This window comes from Priapulus caudatus, unplaced genomic scaffold (assembly GCF_000485595.1).
Source record: "Priapulus caudatus unplaced genomic scaffold, Priapulus_caudatus-5.0.1 Scaffold1670, whole genome shotgun sequence".
Lineage (NCBI taxonomy): Eukaryota > Metazoa > Priapulida > Priapulimorpha > Priapulimorphida > Priapulidae > Priapulus > Priapulus caudatus.
Window position 1 is genome coordinate 1 of NW_014578731.1, and position 15,171 is coordinate 15,171.

At 42.9% G+C, this 15,171-nt stretch overlaps 1 protein-coding gene across 1 annotated transcript in view; it reads right to left on the minus strand.

Annotated features, from left to right (window-relative positions):
- Positions 1-5,129: 5,129 nt before the first annotated feature.
- The window catches only part of LOC106817299 (deubiquitinating protein VCIP135-like), a 29,700-nt gene continuing 19,658 nt past the window's right edge, over positions 5,130-15,171 (minus strand). Inside the window, exons 13-14 of the mRNA XM_014821962.1 lie at positions 9,606-9,761; positions 5,130-5,188 (exon numbers count right to left, since the gene is read on the minus strand). Coding sequence (XP_014677448.1) covers positions 5,130-5,188; positions 9,606-9,761 — 215 coding nt within the window. The remainder of the gene's footprint in view (positions 5,189-9,605; positions 9,762-15,171) is intronic.

The following is a 15,171-nucleotide window of genomic DNA, read 5'->3' on the forward strand; positions in this document are numbered from 1 at the left end:
GAGAGAGGTGTAAGATTACCGAGGGGAGGAGGGGTTGGAATATGGGAGGCGGAGCAGAGAGTGAGAGAGAGGGAGGAGGGAGAGAGAGAGGGAGAGAAGAGAGGGGAGAGCGGAGGGAGAGGGAGAGAGGAGGGAGGGGGAGAGAAGAGAGGGGAGAGAGAGTGAGAGATGGGGAGGAGAGAGAGGAGAGCGAGAGGGAGCGAGTGAAGAAGAGATGAGACGCGGACAGAGAAAGAACAAGGACGCAGGGCAGAGAGAGAGAGAGAGAAGAAGAGAAGAAGAGAGAGAGAGAGAGAAGCGAGAGATACAGATAGAATCTCGGGCAGGCAGAGCATGAGAGAAGGAAGAGAGGAGGGAATGAGAGAAGAGAGAGAGAGATGCGAGAGACGAGAGATGAAGAGAGAGAGGAGAGAGAAGAGAGGGAAGAGGAGAGAGAGAGAGGAGCGGGCGAGGAGGAAATAGAGAGAACCGAGTACTGCAATAAAATTGCTTCGACGTGTACTAACACGGATACCTGGTGTCCGTAGTCGTTGCTACAGATACTGCAGTACGTTGCTTCCGAAGCTTGATTGCCTCGATCTGGCAGAACGATTTGCAAGACCGCATCTATTTCCATCGGTCAGGTTAATAATCTCCGGGAATTTTTATTACTATCTTCATGATTACACTCGTAGTCAAGTGGGTGTACAGGGGCTGCACGCGCGACAGGGGTTGTATCAACATATAAGCGAGAACATCTCATAGAACGCCTCATAGCCAATGTACGGAGCTTGTTTTCTTCATTAAGCACGCGATATGGATTCTAATCAGAAGGTAGATGAATCAAGGGACTATTTCCTATACTAATTTATACTAATAATTTCCCTATTATTATATTATTCCCTATTAATTCCCCCACTATTATACTAATAATTCACTATTATCTACTTCTGATCTAATATCACTCTAAGGCTAGGAGTAGGAGTAGGAAAGCAGATATAATACAAACCATCAGATGGAAACATATGGCGAGTAACGATATACCACACGGCGTGTTATGCTACAGCTATTAAGCGAATGGCTATACAGTAGAGGGTCTATGTCCCCCAAGTGTACTCGCGGAACGTACCCTGGGTCCGGTCCCGTATGACCGGGAACGTTACCCTGGTAACTATCTTGATATGCCCGGACCGTACCTCGCCTACTCACTAACGGTCTATGGGAGTCGCCTTCTCCCTACCTAGACCCTAACGCAGACCTACCCTACTCTTAAACCTAACCCTAATGCCTAACGCCTAACCCATATCAAATAGTGCCTTAGGCGTACAGTTCCCGGTATACGAATGGGGTTCGACGCGTACCCAGGGGCGTTCCGGCCAGTACCTGGGGAATCTAGACCTATGAGCGTAGCCACGTCAACTGCCAGATGCGAGTAGAATGGAAGTTAGAGCCTGGGTGTTTTTACAGGGTTTAACAGAGAATGGCGTTTTGATCAGAGATGGATGACGGGGGTTGTATCCAACGTGGGGATGGCACGCGAGAAATCGGCAGAAATATTTCGTAGAACGCCACAGGGAGGCATCTCTATACATATATACATCTATGCATCTATACATCTACACATCTGCACATCCATACATCTATGCATCTATACATCTGGGAGAAAATCTCATACAAGAGCAGGAGAGAGACGAGGAGAGACAGGAGAGCGAGAGAAGAGACCAGAGATAAGAGAGAGACAGCGACAGAGAACAGAGATTGAGGTAGAGAGAGGGGAGAGAGCCTAGGGAACAGAGCAGAGAGGACAGAGAGATAGGCGAGAGAGGCAGGTAGCGCGTGAGACGAGAGAGAGAGGCGGGAGAGACGAGGAGAAAGGAGGGGAGGGAGGAGAGAGATACAGAATATACAAGATTTATAAAAACAACGGGAGGGGTGGAGTTTCTTACAGTTCTTCTATGCGACTTCTGTACTGTTGTGTTTTAGTGCGTTCGCGTCTACAAAACTACCTAATCTCTTTATTATAAGGCAAGCCTGTTTTGTTGTGTCTGTCGTCTGACTATTTTTTCCACCCCGTAAGGCTCACCCCACACACGAATATTTCGTTAATGCAGCATGTCGCGATGCCTAAGGCAAGGTCAAATAACATAAAATACACAAAATAAAAAGTTTAAAATCTTACAATTAAATTATTTATTATTCTAAGGAAAATGTCGCGCGAGGTGGCCGCTATATTCCGTCACATGCTCATTCTATCACTAAATGCTATGTTGAATTTGCATTTTGACGCTCATTTTTCTAGCTGTATGATTGTCGACTATTTGGTTAGTTCTATATAAACAATTCTAGCTTCGAAGGAGAGACCAAACGTGTCCGTACTGACGACTGGCTGAAAGGCTTATAAATGCCTCAACTTGCTGCTTATTTTTTGGCAGTGGCTGGAGCGTACGGCCAGTCGTATCTTAATGTTCGAGCTACGGCTACGGCCAAGTCCATCGCTTCATGACGTAAACCGAGACTAAAGATGGCGAGCGGTCGCGCCAGATTTCGAAAACCGCCTTGGGAATTAAATTCACGATTTGAGAGGTTTAGAGGCAGCAAGAACCCTAACCTAAGACCCTAAACCTAACCCAACCATAACCCAAACCTAACCCTAACCCTTAATCCTAACCCTAACCCATAACGCAAAAAAGCGGGCTGAACGAACCGACGGGCTGGCGTGTACTCCAGCCACTCGTATTTGTTTTCGACAGGCACTGGGTACTTCGTATTTTCGAGTTTTTCCGTAATTATCTCTACAATAAATCGCGGATTCTATCTGTCGCTCGTCTCTTTAGATGACCAGTAAAGAGGTCAACCCGTCGGCGTATTATTCTCAATCACCATCGATGGCGACGGGACCATTTTAAGCCAAAAACGATATTTGCACAAAAGACGCCAATTAAGCGGCAAAAACAACAACATGAGTTCAGTGGGCTTATAGTCAGGCAGGCTTATGCACGTAAGAGAGCCAAATCTGCAAATTAAAGACATCTTAGGGTCAAATCTGGGTTCATCTATGTCGCTCAAACTAAGAATTTTTTAAGAGCCCAAAAATTTGGACCCGGGGAAACCCCCCCCCACCTATGGGCCCGGTAAGGGACCCGAAACTCCTATTTGCCCCATGATATTTGCCGCTTCTTTTGCCGTCGATTTCGGCAAAGTTTAGAGTCGATTTGGTTTTAAATCAAGGAATCGATTGGGCGTGGTTTGGACCTAATTCTGTCATAGGTCTACGAGATATCGTTCTTCGGGTTCACCTCGCGAGCCCGAACGAATTGGTTTTCACATATCCTGCGCCTATTTTTCTCAAAAAGTTTTAATTTTGGGGTTGAGGTCAATGGATTATAGAGACTACCATGATACCTTTCAAGACTCCTGGAAATTCTGTTTCTCACCTGGTAGTAGTACACGTAGTCAAATCGACAAACTGACAGTCCAGCAATCGATCTCGGTTACTGTTACAGTCACAGCCCCACACTCGACTGCATATCATCCTTACATGTTCAATTAGAGTTGTGGGGTGCACTTCCTGGTGAAAGTGCAGAAGAAAGCGCACATGAATATGTTCTTAGCTTCATTGCATACCGGACACTTGACGGTTCGGCCAGCGGCACAAATGCCAGTCACAGATCTCGAGGTTTGGTCATTGCTGCGTTCCGTGGTCCATTGTGTATGGAGCTTGGTTCTGATAAAGTTTCATCCCACGTACATGTCAAGAGGAGGGCTGAAGTACTGCAGTGAGGGTGTTGACCCATAAATGCATAAGGCCAATATGCATTCTCTAAGATACCCTGTGACCAAGCACAAGAACACAAACAACAAGTAAATAAAATCAACGTCCGCGTAACATTGATCTGCGTAAATCGCCAGAGGACAAAGAATTTCTTCGTAAGCTTGAACTCTGCCTGCCAGAAATTCCCATTATTTCTGCAACTAGAGGGGTTACATTAGCTAAGGTCCACAGGCAGATCACCCCTTTCTTATTATCCGAAAGTTCATATCAGACTGATCGAAGATTCACCAGCTAAAAATATTTTGAATCGAATCACATTTACCTCAGAATTGTTGGAAAGACGATGAATTCCTCCTGATATCTTCCACGAGGTCATTGTGGATGATGACAGGAAAGGGTGTTTCACAATTGGACGTGCAACAGTATGACGATTTCGTCGCCCCACTAGATTTCGTCTATGGAAGTGAAGATATTATCAAATTGCAAAAGGCTACAGAAACATGCTGAAGCCTTCCAAGCAGTGGCCGAGGGGGATGTCGGCATTTTTAGAACCCTCGCCAGTCAGGTCACCCAGCAACTGCTTCAACAGATTGAGAAGAGTGTTGGCCGGGAAAACCGTCGAATCGAGACAAAGAAACTTTTTGAGGGGGAGATACACCGATTACCTCGAAGGCTTCATCAAAATAAGGATGGCATTCTCCTGGTATCACCAGTTCTCAAAAGTCACGCAGATTTTGGCTTGACATCGCCGACAACCCGGTTTACACCAAGTCGAAACATAATGTTCAAAGGTCTCGTTTCGTTGACCTTTTCAGTGATCAATCCGGAGCGCAGCTGAAGTCCTCTCCAGAGGTCAAGCCTTCTAATAAATTTCAGCATGTCTTCCAGGCCCCTGCAAGAGCTATCTGAGAACATGCCACACGCTCGGCGCATCTCGAATCGATATTGTAGCAGCCAGTATAACCAGTTAAGCCATCAAGAGCCCCAACGCGGACGTACGGAAAGGCAAGTTCAAAGATTCAGCGACAGCAAGTTAACTTTATGGTGGATAGCACTGCTCGCGGAGAGGAACTGTCTAAAGCCTTTCTACAGATGATCAGAACAAAACCAGACTTAATGCACTGAATGTGGAAAGCTGTGGTAACCCATCCTCCTGGTTCCTGGACGAACAGATTCTCGTGTGTCACTAATGGTTTGGAAAATGTCCTCAACAACATGCTGGTGAAAGGACATATTACATGCCAAAGATGGAACACCTAGAAGCAGGGCGGACAACGGATTGGGTGTGCATATAATTTGACATGTTGGCATGTGGTTTATCGCGGATGACTGTACGGACAGTCTGATTTCAGGCGTCATTGTCATTCTTTCTCGGCCTTTATGCCCCAGTGTCCTCAAGATCGAACTGACTTTTGAGCTTCATGGTTGCATTTAACTCTGGAAAAGAACAGAAGAACTGTCATAGTCGATGTTTTGTTAATGAGTCATAGGGAAGGACGTCTGCTAGCCTTGGCCATTCGTTCCACTGCCGCTTCACTGGCGGCCGATTCTAACTGAATCTTTTACAAGCTGGACCCAAGAGATGGTGGTTTTTCTCAATGGGAATAAGTGCTCAGATGATGCCTGCAGAACAGTTAAACAACTAGCTGTACCGCAGGCAGAACAAGTGATTCAGCACAGACAAGAATACTTGTGGATTTGTGTGTGCTATGTTCTCAAGAGGGCTGTGTACCAAGTCTCAGTGACGTCGGTTCTCAGCATGTTCCAGGCCCAGGATTCTTAGATGGAGTTAAGGGACCGATCCCACCTTTGTGTTGGATCTTCAAGACTGCGGTACGTCGCCAGCGCCCTATACCGACAGATGGGTGTGGGTAACACCTACACTCAATCCCCAGCCTCCTCTTAAATGTGTGGATGGAAACTCTATCCAGAATCCAACTTCACATTCAATAGGACCCACGGACGCAGCAAGAGCCTAAACTCGAGTCGCCTGACTCTAGTGCGCTAGCATCGCAAAGTGCGCTAATAACAAGTGGCAGTGTGCCTTTCTTTCTGCACTTGCACCAGGAAGTGCACAAAGTCGCTAATTGAAGCTGTACAGGATGATTATGCAGTCAGTGGTGGCGTGGTACTGTAACACTGACGCGAGGAACGATTGCGGACCTGTCAGTCTGTCAGCATTTTGCACTACGTCGTATACTCCAGGTGAAACCAAATTCTCAGATCTGAAAGGCTATCATGTGTTATCTAAAAATCCATTGACTCAAACCCAAAATTAAAAACTTTTTGAGAAAATAGCTGAGATATGTGAACTACCCATTGTTCGGCTCGCGAGGCTGAACCCGAAGGCACGATATCTCGTGACCTATTGACGAATTTCAGGTTCACACTAATTTGCGCAATCGACTTCCTTGATGTTTTTTTTTTTTTTTTTTTTTTTTTTTTTTTTTTTAAACCCCAAAATCGACTCTAATTTGTTGCAATATCGCGCACCAAACGAAGGGGCAAGATATCGGCAAAATAACAGTTTCGGGTCCCTTACCGGGCCACATAGAGCGGGGGGGGGGGGTTTCTCGGGTCGTCAAATTTTTGGGCTCTCAAAAAAATTCTTAGTTGAGGAACATATGACCCAGATTTGATTACCTCAAAATGTCTTTCATATTTGCAGAAAATGTTGCATAAGCCGTCGACTAATTTCCGGCAGCCGGCGTATATCTGACGGCCTCCGGGCAGCGGTCTTCGGATTTCTAAATGCCCTAGGCAGTTTTTAATTATTAGGTTATTCAAGTAAACAAGGGTTAGGGTTGAGTTAGTAGGGTCTAGCGTTTAGCGCGCTGAGTTAGGGTTCTTTTGTTAGGTTCAGGGTTAAGAACTGTCGGGCATTTAGGAAACGAGACCCGTCCGGCTGCCGCCCGGGCATATACCCAGCGAAAAAACAACAAAAGATTTCGGTCAAAGTCGGTTACACACCCATGGTCGGTCAGTTTGGTTAGGGTTAGGGTTAGGGGGTTTTTAAACCGTAGGGGATTGTCAAATAGGATTTGGCCTAGGATTTCCCCTCCCAAAAATACAGCGGCACAGAAAAGGTTTACCCACTAACAGAATCCTAGCCGCCTTCGGACCTATAACACTGCCCACGCAGGAAAAGTCAAGACGAATCCTCAGAAAGCCAGAACGCGCTCCTAACTATTGTCAGGCTCGAAAATAGGCAATCCGCTGAAATGCCGAAAACGCTAAGCAATAGCCCACAAAACGCGATGAAAATAGCAGAGAAAGCAGTAACCCCCGCAAAAACCCGGCATGCGCCGGTAGGCCCAGCTAAACGCATGAAATAGCAGAAAAGCAGATAACCCAAAAAATCCCGGGCATCGCCGGGTAGCCCAGCTAGTACCATAATAGAGTTAATTATTACCTCCCCGCACGGAAGGTCCATTAATCGGTCTCGTGTAGTGTGTGTGTGTAGCCATGGCCGATCGATAGCGCGTTCGAGTCAGCGAGTGGCGATGTCAGCCAGCACGCACCAGTGAGCGGCGGAGTCACGCAGCAGGCCGAGTCAGGTAGCAGCCGCCACCAGCGAGCACAATACATGTTTACATGCTCGCGGAGTGTATGCACTCCTTCGTGAGTGCCCTCTGTCTAGTTAGCTATTGATTTACACCGGGTGATGGGTGGAGGTGTGAGGTAGTATAGGGCGTATATATACTGAGACGCACAAGCACTTTGGAACGTTTCAATAACAAATGATGTAGATAACACGAAATGTTATTACTACCAAGTTCTAATGTTTCTCCCTCTCTTTCGCTATTATTATGTTAATCAGTTTCCTGTAAATTCCGTTCAAATTCTCGCCTGCAACACACAATTTCATCGCACGCACGCCAATGTGCAAAAACAACAGAAATATAGAGGATATCTCTACCTTTCCGTTGTTTGTGCACAGCGGCATACGTGCGGTGGGATTGTGTTGAATAGCAAAAGAGCAGTTGAACGGAATTTACGTGGAATTGTTAGTCAATAGAGAACACACAAACATTGAGACTTTGGTAGTTCGTGTTTATGACCATCATTTTATGATGGTAAAACGTAGAATGGTGAAACGTTCACATTGCCTGTGCTGAGATCAGTATCAATGCGGCATCAAGAGATAACTCAATAAGATCAATAGAATCAATATCAAAAATCAAAGATCAAAAATTAAAGATCAATAAAATTAATATCAGAAATCAAAAATTATAGATCAATAAAATCAATATCAAAAATCAAAGATCAATAAGATCAAGAGATAATGATAGCTTGAAGTTGTAATGGGGTGTAATCAGTGTTATATGCTATTAGTTGTTGATTGTGATATGCAGGGTGATGATGCTCGATTAGAAGGCCGCGAGTATATAATTATGTTCCGTAATTCGATGTGTCATTGTTTGGTTATTACGTGTGATTACGATGTCGTACTGCCGTAAATATATTGTTCGAGTGTGGAGAGAGAGGTAGGGGAGATGGGAGACGACAGTGAGTAGGGGCGGAGACGAGAGAGAGAGAGAGAGGAGGGAGAGAGAGACGAGGCGAGAGGAGAGAGAGAGTACGTGACCAGAGGGAAGAGAGAGAGAGAGAGAGAGAGAGAGGAGCGAGAAAGAGAGAGAGAAAGAAAGAAAGAAAGAAAGAGAGAGAGAGAGAGAGAGAAAGAAGAAAGAAGAAAGAGAGAGAGGAGAGAGAAAGCTAAAAAACAGAAAAGAAAGAGAGAGAGAGAGCTCTGCTGCTGCTCTACTACTACTGATTCTGCAGCTAGCTATTACTTGCTGACTGCTGCTACGCTGCTACTACTTGCTGCACTTTTCGCTACTGCTCCTACCGCTAGCTGCTGAGTTGCTGCTGGTGGTGGTGATACTGCTGCTGCTACTGCTGTTACTGCTGCCTACATGCTACTGACTGCTACTGCGGCTCGTTGCTGGCGCCGCTGCTGCTGTTACTACTGTCCCCCTCCCTCTCCCCCTCTCTCTCCCCCTCTCTTACCCTTCCAGACATCCTAATCGCCAACAGCTGCATCCTATAATCTATATAGGTATCACAGATATCGTCTGGCTGGCTGGCTGGCTGGCTGGCGGGCTTCCTAACTAACGGGCTGGCTCACTGAAGCCATTATCGAAATTTGCATCTTTTCATCGTTAGCATGAAGTTTAGACGTGTACTAATAATTAACCATCCCCATGGAAACCTTACACACGCGCGGAGGACGTATTATCAGTGCTTTTCTCCTCCATAGTTGCTTGATTTCACTTGATTGGCAGCTCGCTTGATTTCACGCGAGAATATGAAATCGCGCAGGAACGCGTTAATTTGCGAAAATTCATTTTGAGCTTGAAAATGATATGATGATGTGATGTGAGCTTATAATTTTTGCTAAATTGAATTAATTCGATAATTTGATTGGCTAATTAGGTAATTAAACGTGATCTCGTCAGTAACTAATGTAGACACGGGATATGTGAATGGTTCAGTTAACAAACTAAAGAAGCGAGAAATAACCATCGAGAGTGAGAAAGACTAGAATGTATTCGTGAGTAATTACGGGCACACGCACGCACGCACGCAGTCACACGCATACGCACGCGCACGCACACGCGCACGCACATGCACACAAATATATAATCACAACAAACGAAGGGCTACAGTTATGTAACCCTTCTTCCCTTAGTTTCCATACATCTACTCACAGCGATTTCAGACAGCCTAGATATTATACTCTCAACCAAAGTCCAACCGCAGCGAGCCAAATACGCATCCAAATTCTTCCGCGTAAACTTCTCCCCGTAACTCACAGTAACTGCTTTGCGGAGCGCTAGATGGCAGCACGTACCTTGCAGGCTGTGACCCTGGCCGGAGAAGGCTACGGGGGCAACAGCGGCGGCGTGGTGGTGGTGGCTGCTGCCTGGATGGTTGAAGGGAACAGTGAACACGGACGGATCGTGCTGCACGTTATGTGCGCTCGTCTTCAACGCCGCTGCTATCTCATCTGAAACAACACAGACATCGTATGCTGAATCTCATTCCTGTAACAGGACAGCTATGATGCTATCTCATCTGTAACAAACACAGACATGGATAGCTATTTCATCTGTAACAGCACATACACAACGCCGCTGCCTATCTCATCTCAACAACACATACATTTGATGCTATCTCACCTGTAACAGCACAGACATGACTGCTATCTCATCTGTAAACAGCACAGACATGCATGCTATCTCATCACTGCAACAACTCAGACATGCAATGCTATCTCAGCTGCAACAACACAACATATGCTATCCATCTGTAACAACACAGACATGATGCTATCTCATCTGCAACAAACCACAGAATTGATGCATATTCTCATCTGCAACAACACAGACATGATGCTATCTCATCTGTAAACAGCACAGACATGATGCTATTATCTCTAACAACACAGACACACGCCGTTGCTATCTCCATCCGCAACAACACAGACAGGCATGTCCGGCTCATTCTCACTCCTCCCACCCTGTCACCACAGCACAGCGACATGATGCCTATCTTCCATCTTCTAACAACACAGAACATTGATGCTATCTCATCTCTAACAACACAGACTACACACCGCCTGCCTGCTTATTCCTCATTGAGTAACAACACAGGCCCATGATGCTATCTCCATCTGTAACAGCACAGACTGATGCTATCTCATCTCTAAACAACCGTTCATCTCTCGCACTCACTCCTCTCTCTCTCTCTCTCTCCTCTCTCTCTCTCTCTCTCCTCTCTCTCTCTCTCTCCCTCTCTCTATCTCTCTCTCTCCTCTCTCTCTCTTCTCTCTCTCTCTCTCTCTCTCTTTCTCGCATTAGATGACCGTCAGTGTTTTGCGTTAGAATTTTAGGCAGCATAAACATTACATTAATATCACAAACAAAGAAATCATTTAAACTAAATACAATTCGTATTTATTTACGAATATTTTTCTTATTACTGAGAGGGGCCAAGTGTCTGTGTGATGCAATCCAACCCTTCACTCTGCAGCAAGGAACTGCCGCAGCATCTCAAAATCGAACTTCTTTCCACCTGGATAAACAGTTTCGCGATTTCGGTGACAAATTATTTTCGAAAGATTCTCGCCCGGAAATCCGCTTATATCGATTGCGTCTCTTCTTGCGAAAAACTATCAGTAAGCCATTCGTTCGCGTTGCAAAGTGAAGGCATTTATCGGCCTCTATATTCGACGTCGATAGAGCTAACTACAGACGGACTGATCAGCGTGAGAGAGTGAACGTGATGCTCTCGTAATAAACGGCTTCTCTCTATCTCTCTCTCTCTCTCTCTTTCTCTATCTCTCTATTTCTCTCTCTCTCTCTCTCTCTCTCTCTCTCTCTTTCTCTCTCTCTTCTCGTCTCTCTTTCTTAATCTCTCTATTCCTCTCTCTCTCTCTCTCTCTCTCTCTCTCTCTCTCTCTCTCTCTTTCTCGCTCTTTCTCTGTCACTCCGCTTCTCTCTCTCTCTGTCGCTCCGCCTCTCTCTCTCTCTCTCTCTCTCTCTCTCTCTCTCTCTCGCCTCTCTCTCTCTCTTCTCTATCGCGCTCTCTCTTTTTCTCTCTCTCTCTCTCTCTCTCTTTCTCTCCTCTCTCTCTCTCTCCTATCGCGCTCTCTCTCTCTCTCTCTCTCTCTCTCCTCGCTCTCTCTCTCTCTCTCTATCGGCCGGCTCTTCTCTCTCTCTCTCTCTTCTCTCTCTCTCTCTCTCTCTCTCTCTCTCTCCTCGCCTCTCTCTTTCTATCTCTCTCTCCTCACGCGGTGTGTGTCTCTCTCTCTCTCTCTCTCTCTCTCTCGCCGTCTCTCTTTCTCCCTCTCTCTCTCCTCTCTCTCTATCACTCTCACCCCTTCTCTCTCTCTCTTTCTCCTATCTCTCTATTTCTCTCTCTCTCTCTCTCGCTTTCGCTATCTCGCTCTCTCTCTTCTCTCTCTCTCTCTCTCTCTCTCTCTCTATCTATCTGTCTCTCGCTCTCTCTTTCTATCTCACTCTCTCTCTATCTATCTCTATCTCTCTCGCTCTCGCTATCTCTCTTTCTCTTTCGCGTGCACGCAGTCTCTCTCTCCCCCGCTCGCTCTCTCTTCCTTCTATGAATCTCTTGCTCTCTCTCTTCTCTCTCTCTCTCTGCTCCTCTCCTCTCTCTCTCTCTCTCTCTCTTTGCTCTCCTCTCTCTCCCCTCTCTATCACCCTCCTCTCTCTCTCACTTTTCTCTCTCTCTCTCTCTCCTTCCGTCTCTCTTCGCTCTCTCTCTCACTCTCCCTCGGCACCTCGCTCTCCTTATCTATCTCTCCTCTCTCTCTCCTGTCTCTTTCTGCTTCTCTCTCTTCTCTCTTCTCTATCTCTTCCCCCTCTTCTCTTCCCCTCGCCCCCCCCCAATCCCTCTCTCACGCACCCTCCCTCCGCCCCCTCCCCGCTCACTCACCTCCCCTCCCACCTTTCCCTCCGTCTCTCTCTCTCGAACGGGTGATTTTGCATGACTGGCGGCAGAAGCAATCGTCTGCACCGAGGCGGGTTACACAGTAACGTCGCGCGGAAAAGCCCGCGGAAAATCGAGAGAAGATCATTTAGAATCGTCCGTCGATCAGCGAAGCGGAAAATGTATAAAAGTATTAGTAAAGTGATTACGTTATAATGCACATCATCTCAAAGAAAACATGACATTTTGTTGACGTTTCACGTTGAAAAGTTTGAGGAAATACGTGTCGCACATGCTTGAGAAACGCGACGGAAAAACGCGAGGCGGGAAGCAAATAAAGCCGAGCATCGATTCCATGCGCGTGCGTGCGCGCGTAAAACTGTCGGTTTAATAACCGTCTAATCTGTTTAATAACTGTTTAATAAAACTCTCGTATTTTTTATCGTTCACTCGTTATTCTAGATTTCTACAACAATACACATTATATTGTTAGAAGGTGTTCAACAATACACACTGTATTGCTGAAAGTGTATTGTTAGTTACCAGGATTATCTGGTTATTCTATATGTCTGTACTATGTTATTTATACTGTCTGGGTATGTTATTCTATATGTCTGTAGATGTTATTCTATATGTCTGTATATGTTATTCTATATGTCTGTATATGTTATTCCTATATGTCTGTAGATGTTTCTATATGTCTGTGTATGTTATTCTATATGTCCTGTATATGTTGGTCTATATCGTCTGTATATTGTTATGTCTATATGTCTGTATATGTTTATTTCTATATGTTCTGTAGATGTTATTCTATATGTCTGTGTATGTTATTCTATATGTCTGTATATGTTGTTCTATATGATCTGTATATGTTATTCTATTATCGTCTGTATATAGTTATTCTATATGTCCTGTATATGTTAATTACTATATGTCTGTATATGTTATTCTCTATAATGTCTGTATATGGTTGTTCTATATGTCTGTATATGTTATTCTATGATGTCTGTATATGTTATTCTATATGTCTTGTAGATGTTATTTTATATGTTGTATATGTTTATTCTATATGTCCTGTATATGTTATTCTATATGTCTTGTATATTTGTTAATTCTAATATGTCTGTATATGTTATTCTAGTATGTCTTATATTGGTTATTCTATATGTCTGTATATGTTATCTATTTGTCTGTGTATGTTAATCTATATGTCTGTACTATGTTATTTCTATATGTCTTGTATATGCTTGATTCTATATGTCCTGTATAGTTATTCTATATGTGGTTTGCTATATTGATTATTCCTATTAGGTTCTGTATATGTTATTCATATGTCTGTATTATGTTCATTCTAATATGGGTTCTGTATATGTTATTCTAATATGTCTGATATATTGTTATTCTATACTGTCGGTATATTTATTCTATATGTCTGTTATCGTTCTATTCTATATGTCTGTAATATGTTATTCTATATGTCTGTAATATGTTATTCATATATGTTGTGTATAGGTTATTTAAATGTCTGTATATGTTATTCTACTATGTCTCGTATATTGTTATTCTATATGTCGTATATGTTATTCTATTATGTCTTGATAATATGTTATTCTATAGTGTCTGTATATGTTTATTCTATATGTCTGCTATATGTTTATTCTATATGTCTTGTATCTGCGGTTATCCCTATTATGTCTGTATATGGTTATTCTATATGTGATGTATATGGTATTCTACTATGTCTGTATATTGTTAATTCTTATATCTGTATATGTTATTCTATATGTCTGTATATGTTATTCTATATGTCTGTATATGTTATTCTATGATGTCTGTATTATTTATTCATATGTCTGTATTTATTGTTTTCTATTTATGTCTGTATATGTTATTCTATATGTCTGTATATGTTATTCTATATGTCTGTATATGTTATTCTAATATGTCTGTACCTATTGTTATTCTATATGTCTGTCATTCTGGTTATTCATATTATGTCATGTAGTATGTTACTTCTATATAGTCTGATATATGTATATTCTATATGGTCTGTTATAGTATATTCTATATGTCTGTATAGGTTATTCTATATGTCTTGTATTATTTATTCTATCATGTCTGTATATGTTATTCTATCATGTTCATTTACTATGATTATTCTATATGTCTGTATATGTATTCTATATGTCTGTATCTTGTTATTCTATTATGTCTGTATATGTTATAGTCTATATGTCCTGTATATGTTTATTCTACTATGTCTGTATATGTTATTCTATACTGTCTGTATATGTTTTCTATATGTCTGTATATGTTATCTATATGTGTGTATTATGTTAATCTATGATGTCTTGTATATGTTATTCTATATGTTCTGTATATGTTATTCTATATGTCTGATAATATGTTATTCTATATGTCTGTATTCTGGTTATTCTATATTCGTATATGTTATTCTATATGTCTGTATATGTTATTCTATATGTCTGTATTATGTTATTCTATATGTCTGTATATGTTTCTATATGTCTGTATCTGGTTTCTATATGTTGTATATGTTATTTCTATATGTCTGTATATGTTATTCTATATGTCTGTATCTGTTATTCTATGAGTCTGTATATGTTATTCTATACCTGTCTGCCTACTTCTTGTTATTCTATAATGTCTGTATTGTATATTTAGATGTCTGTATATGTTATTCTATATGTCTGTATATGTTTTCTAATATGGTCTGTATAGTGTTATTCTAATGTTCTGTATATGTTATTCTATATGTCTGTATATGTTATTCTATATGTCTTGTATAATGTTATTCTATATGTCTGTATATGTCTATTCTATACTGTCTGTATTGTTATCTATATTCGTGTATATGTTATTCTATAGTCTGTGTATTCAATGGAGGCTGTCTGTGAGAGGGAGGCTTACGAGCTTATCGAGCGGTGCTGAACACTTTCTCCTCATCT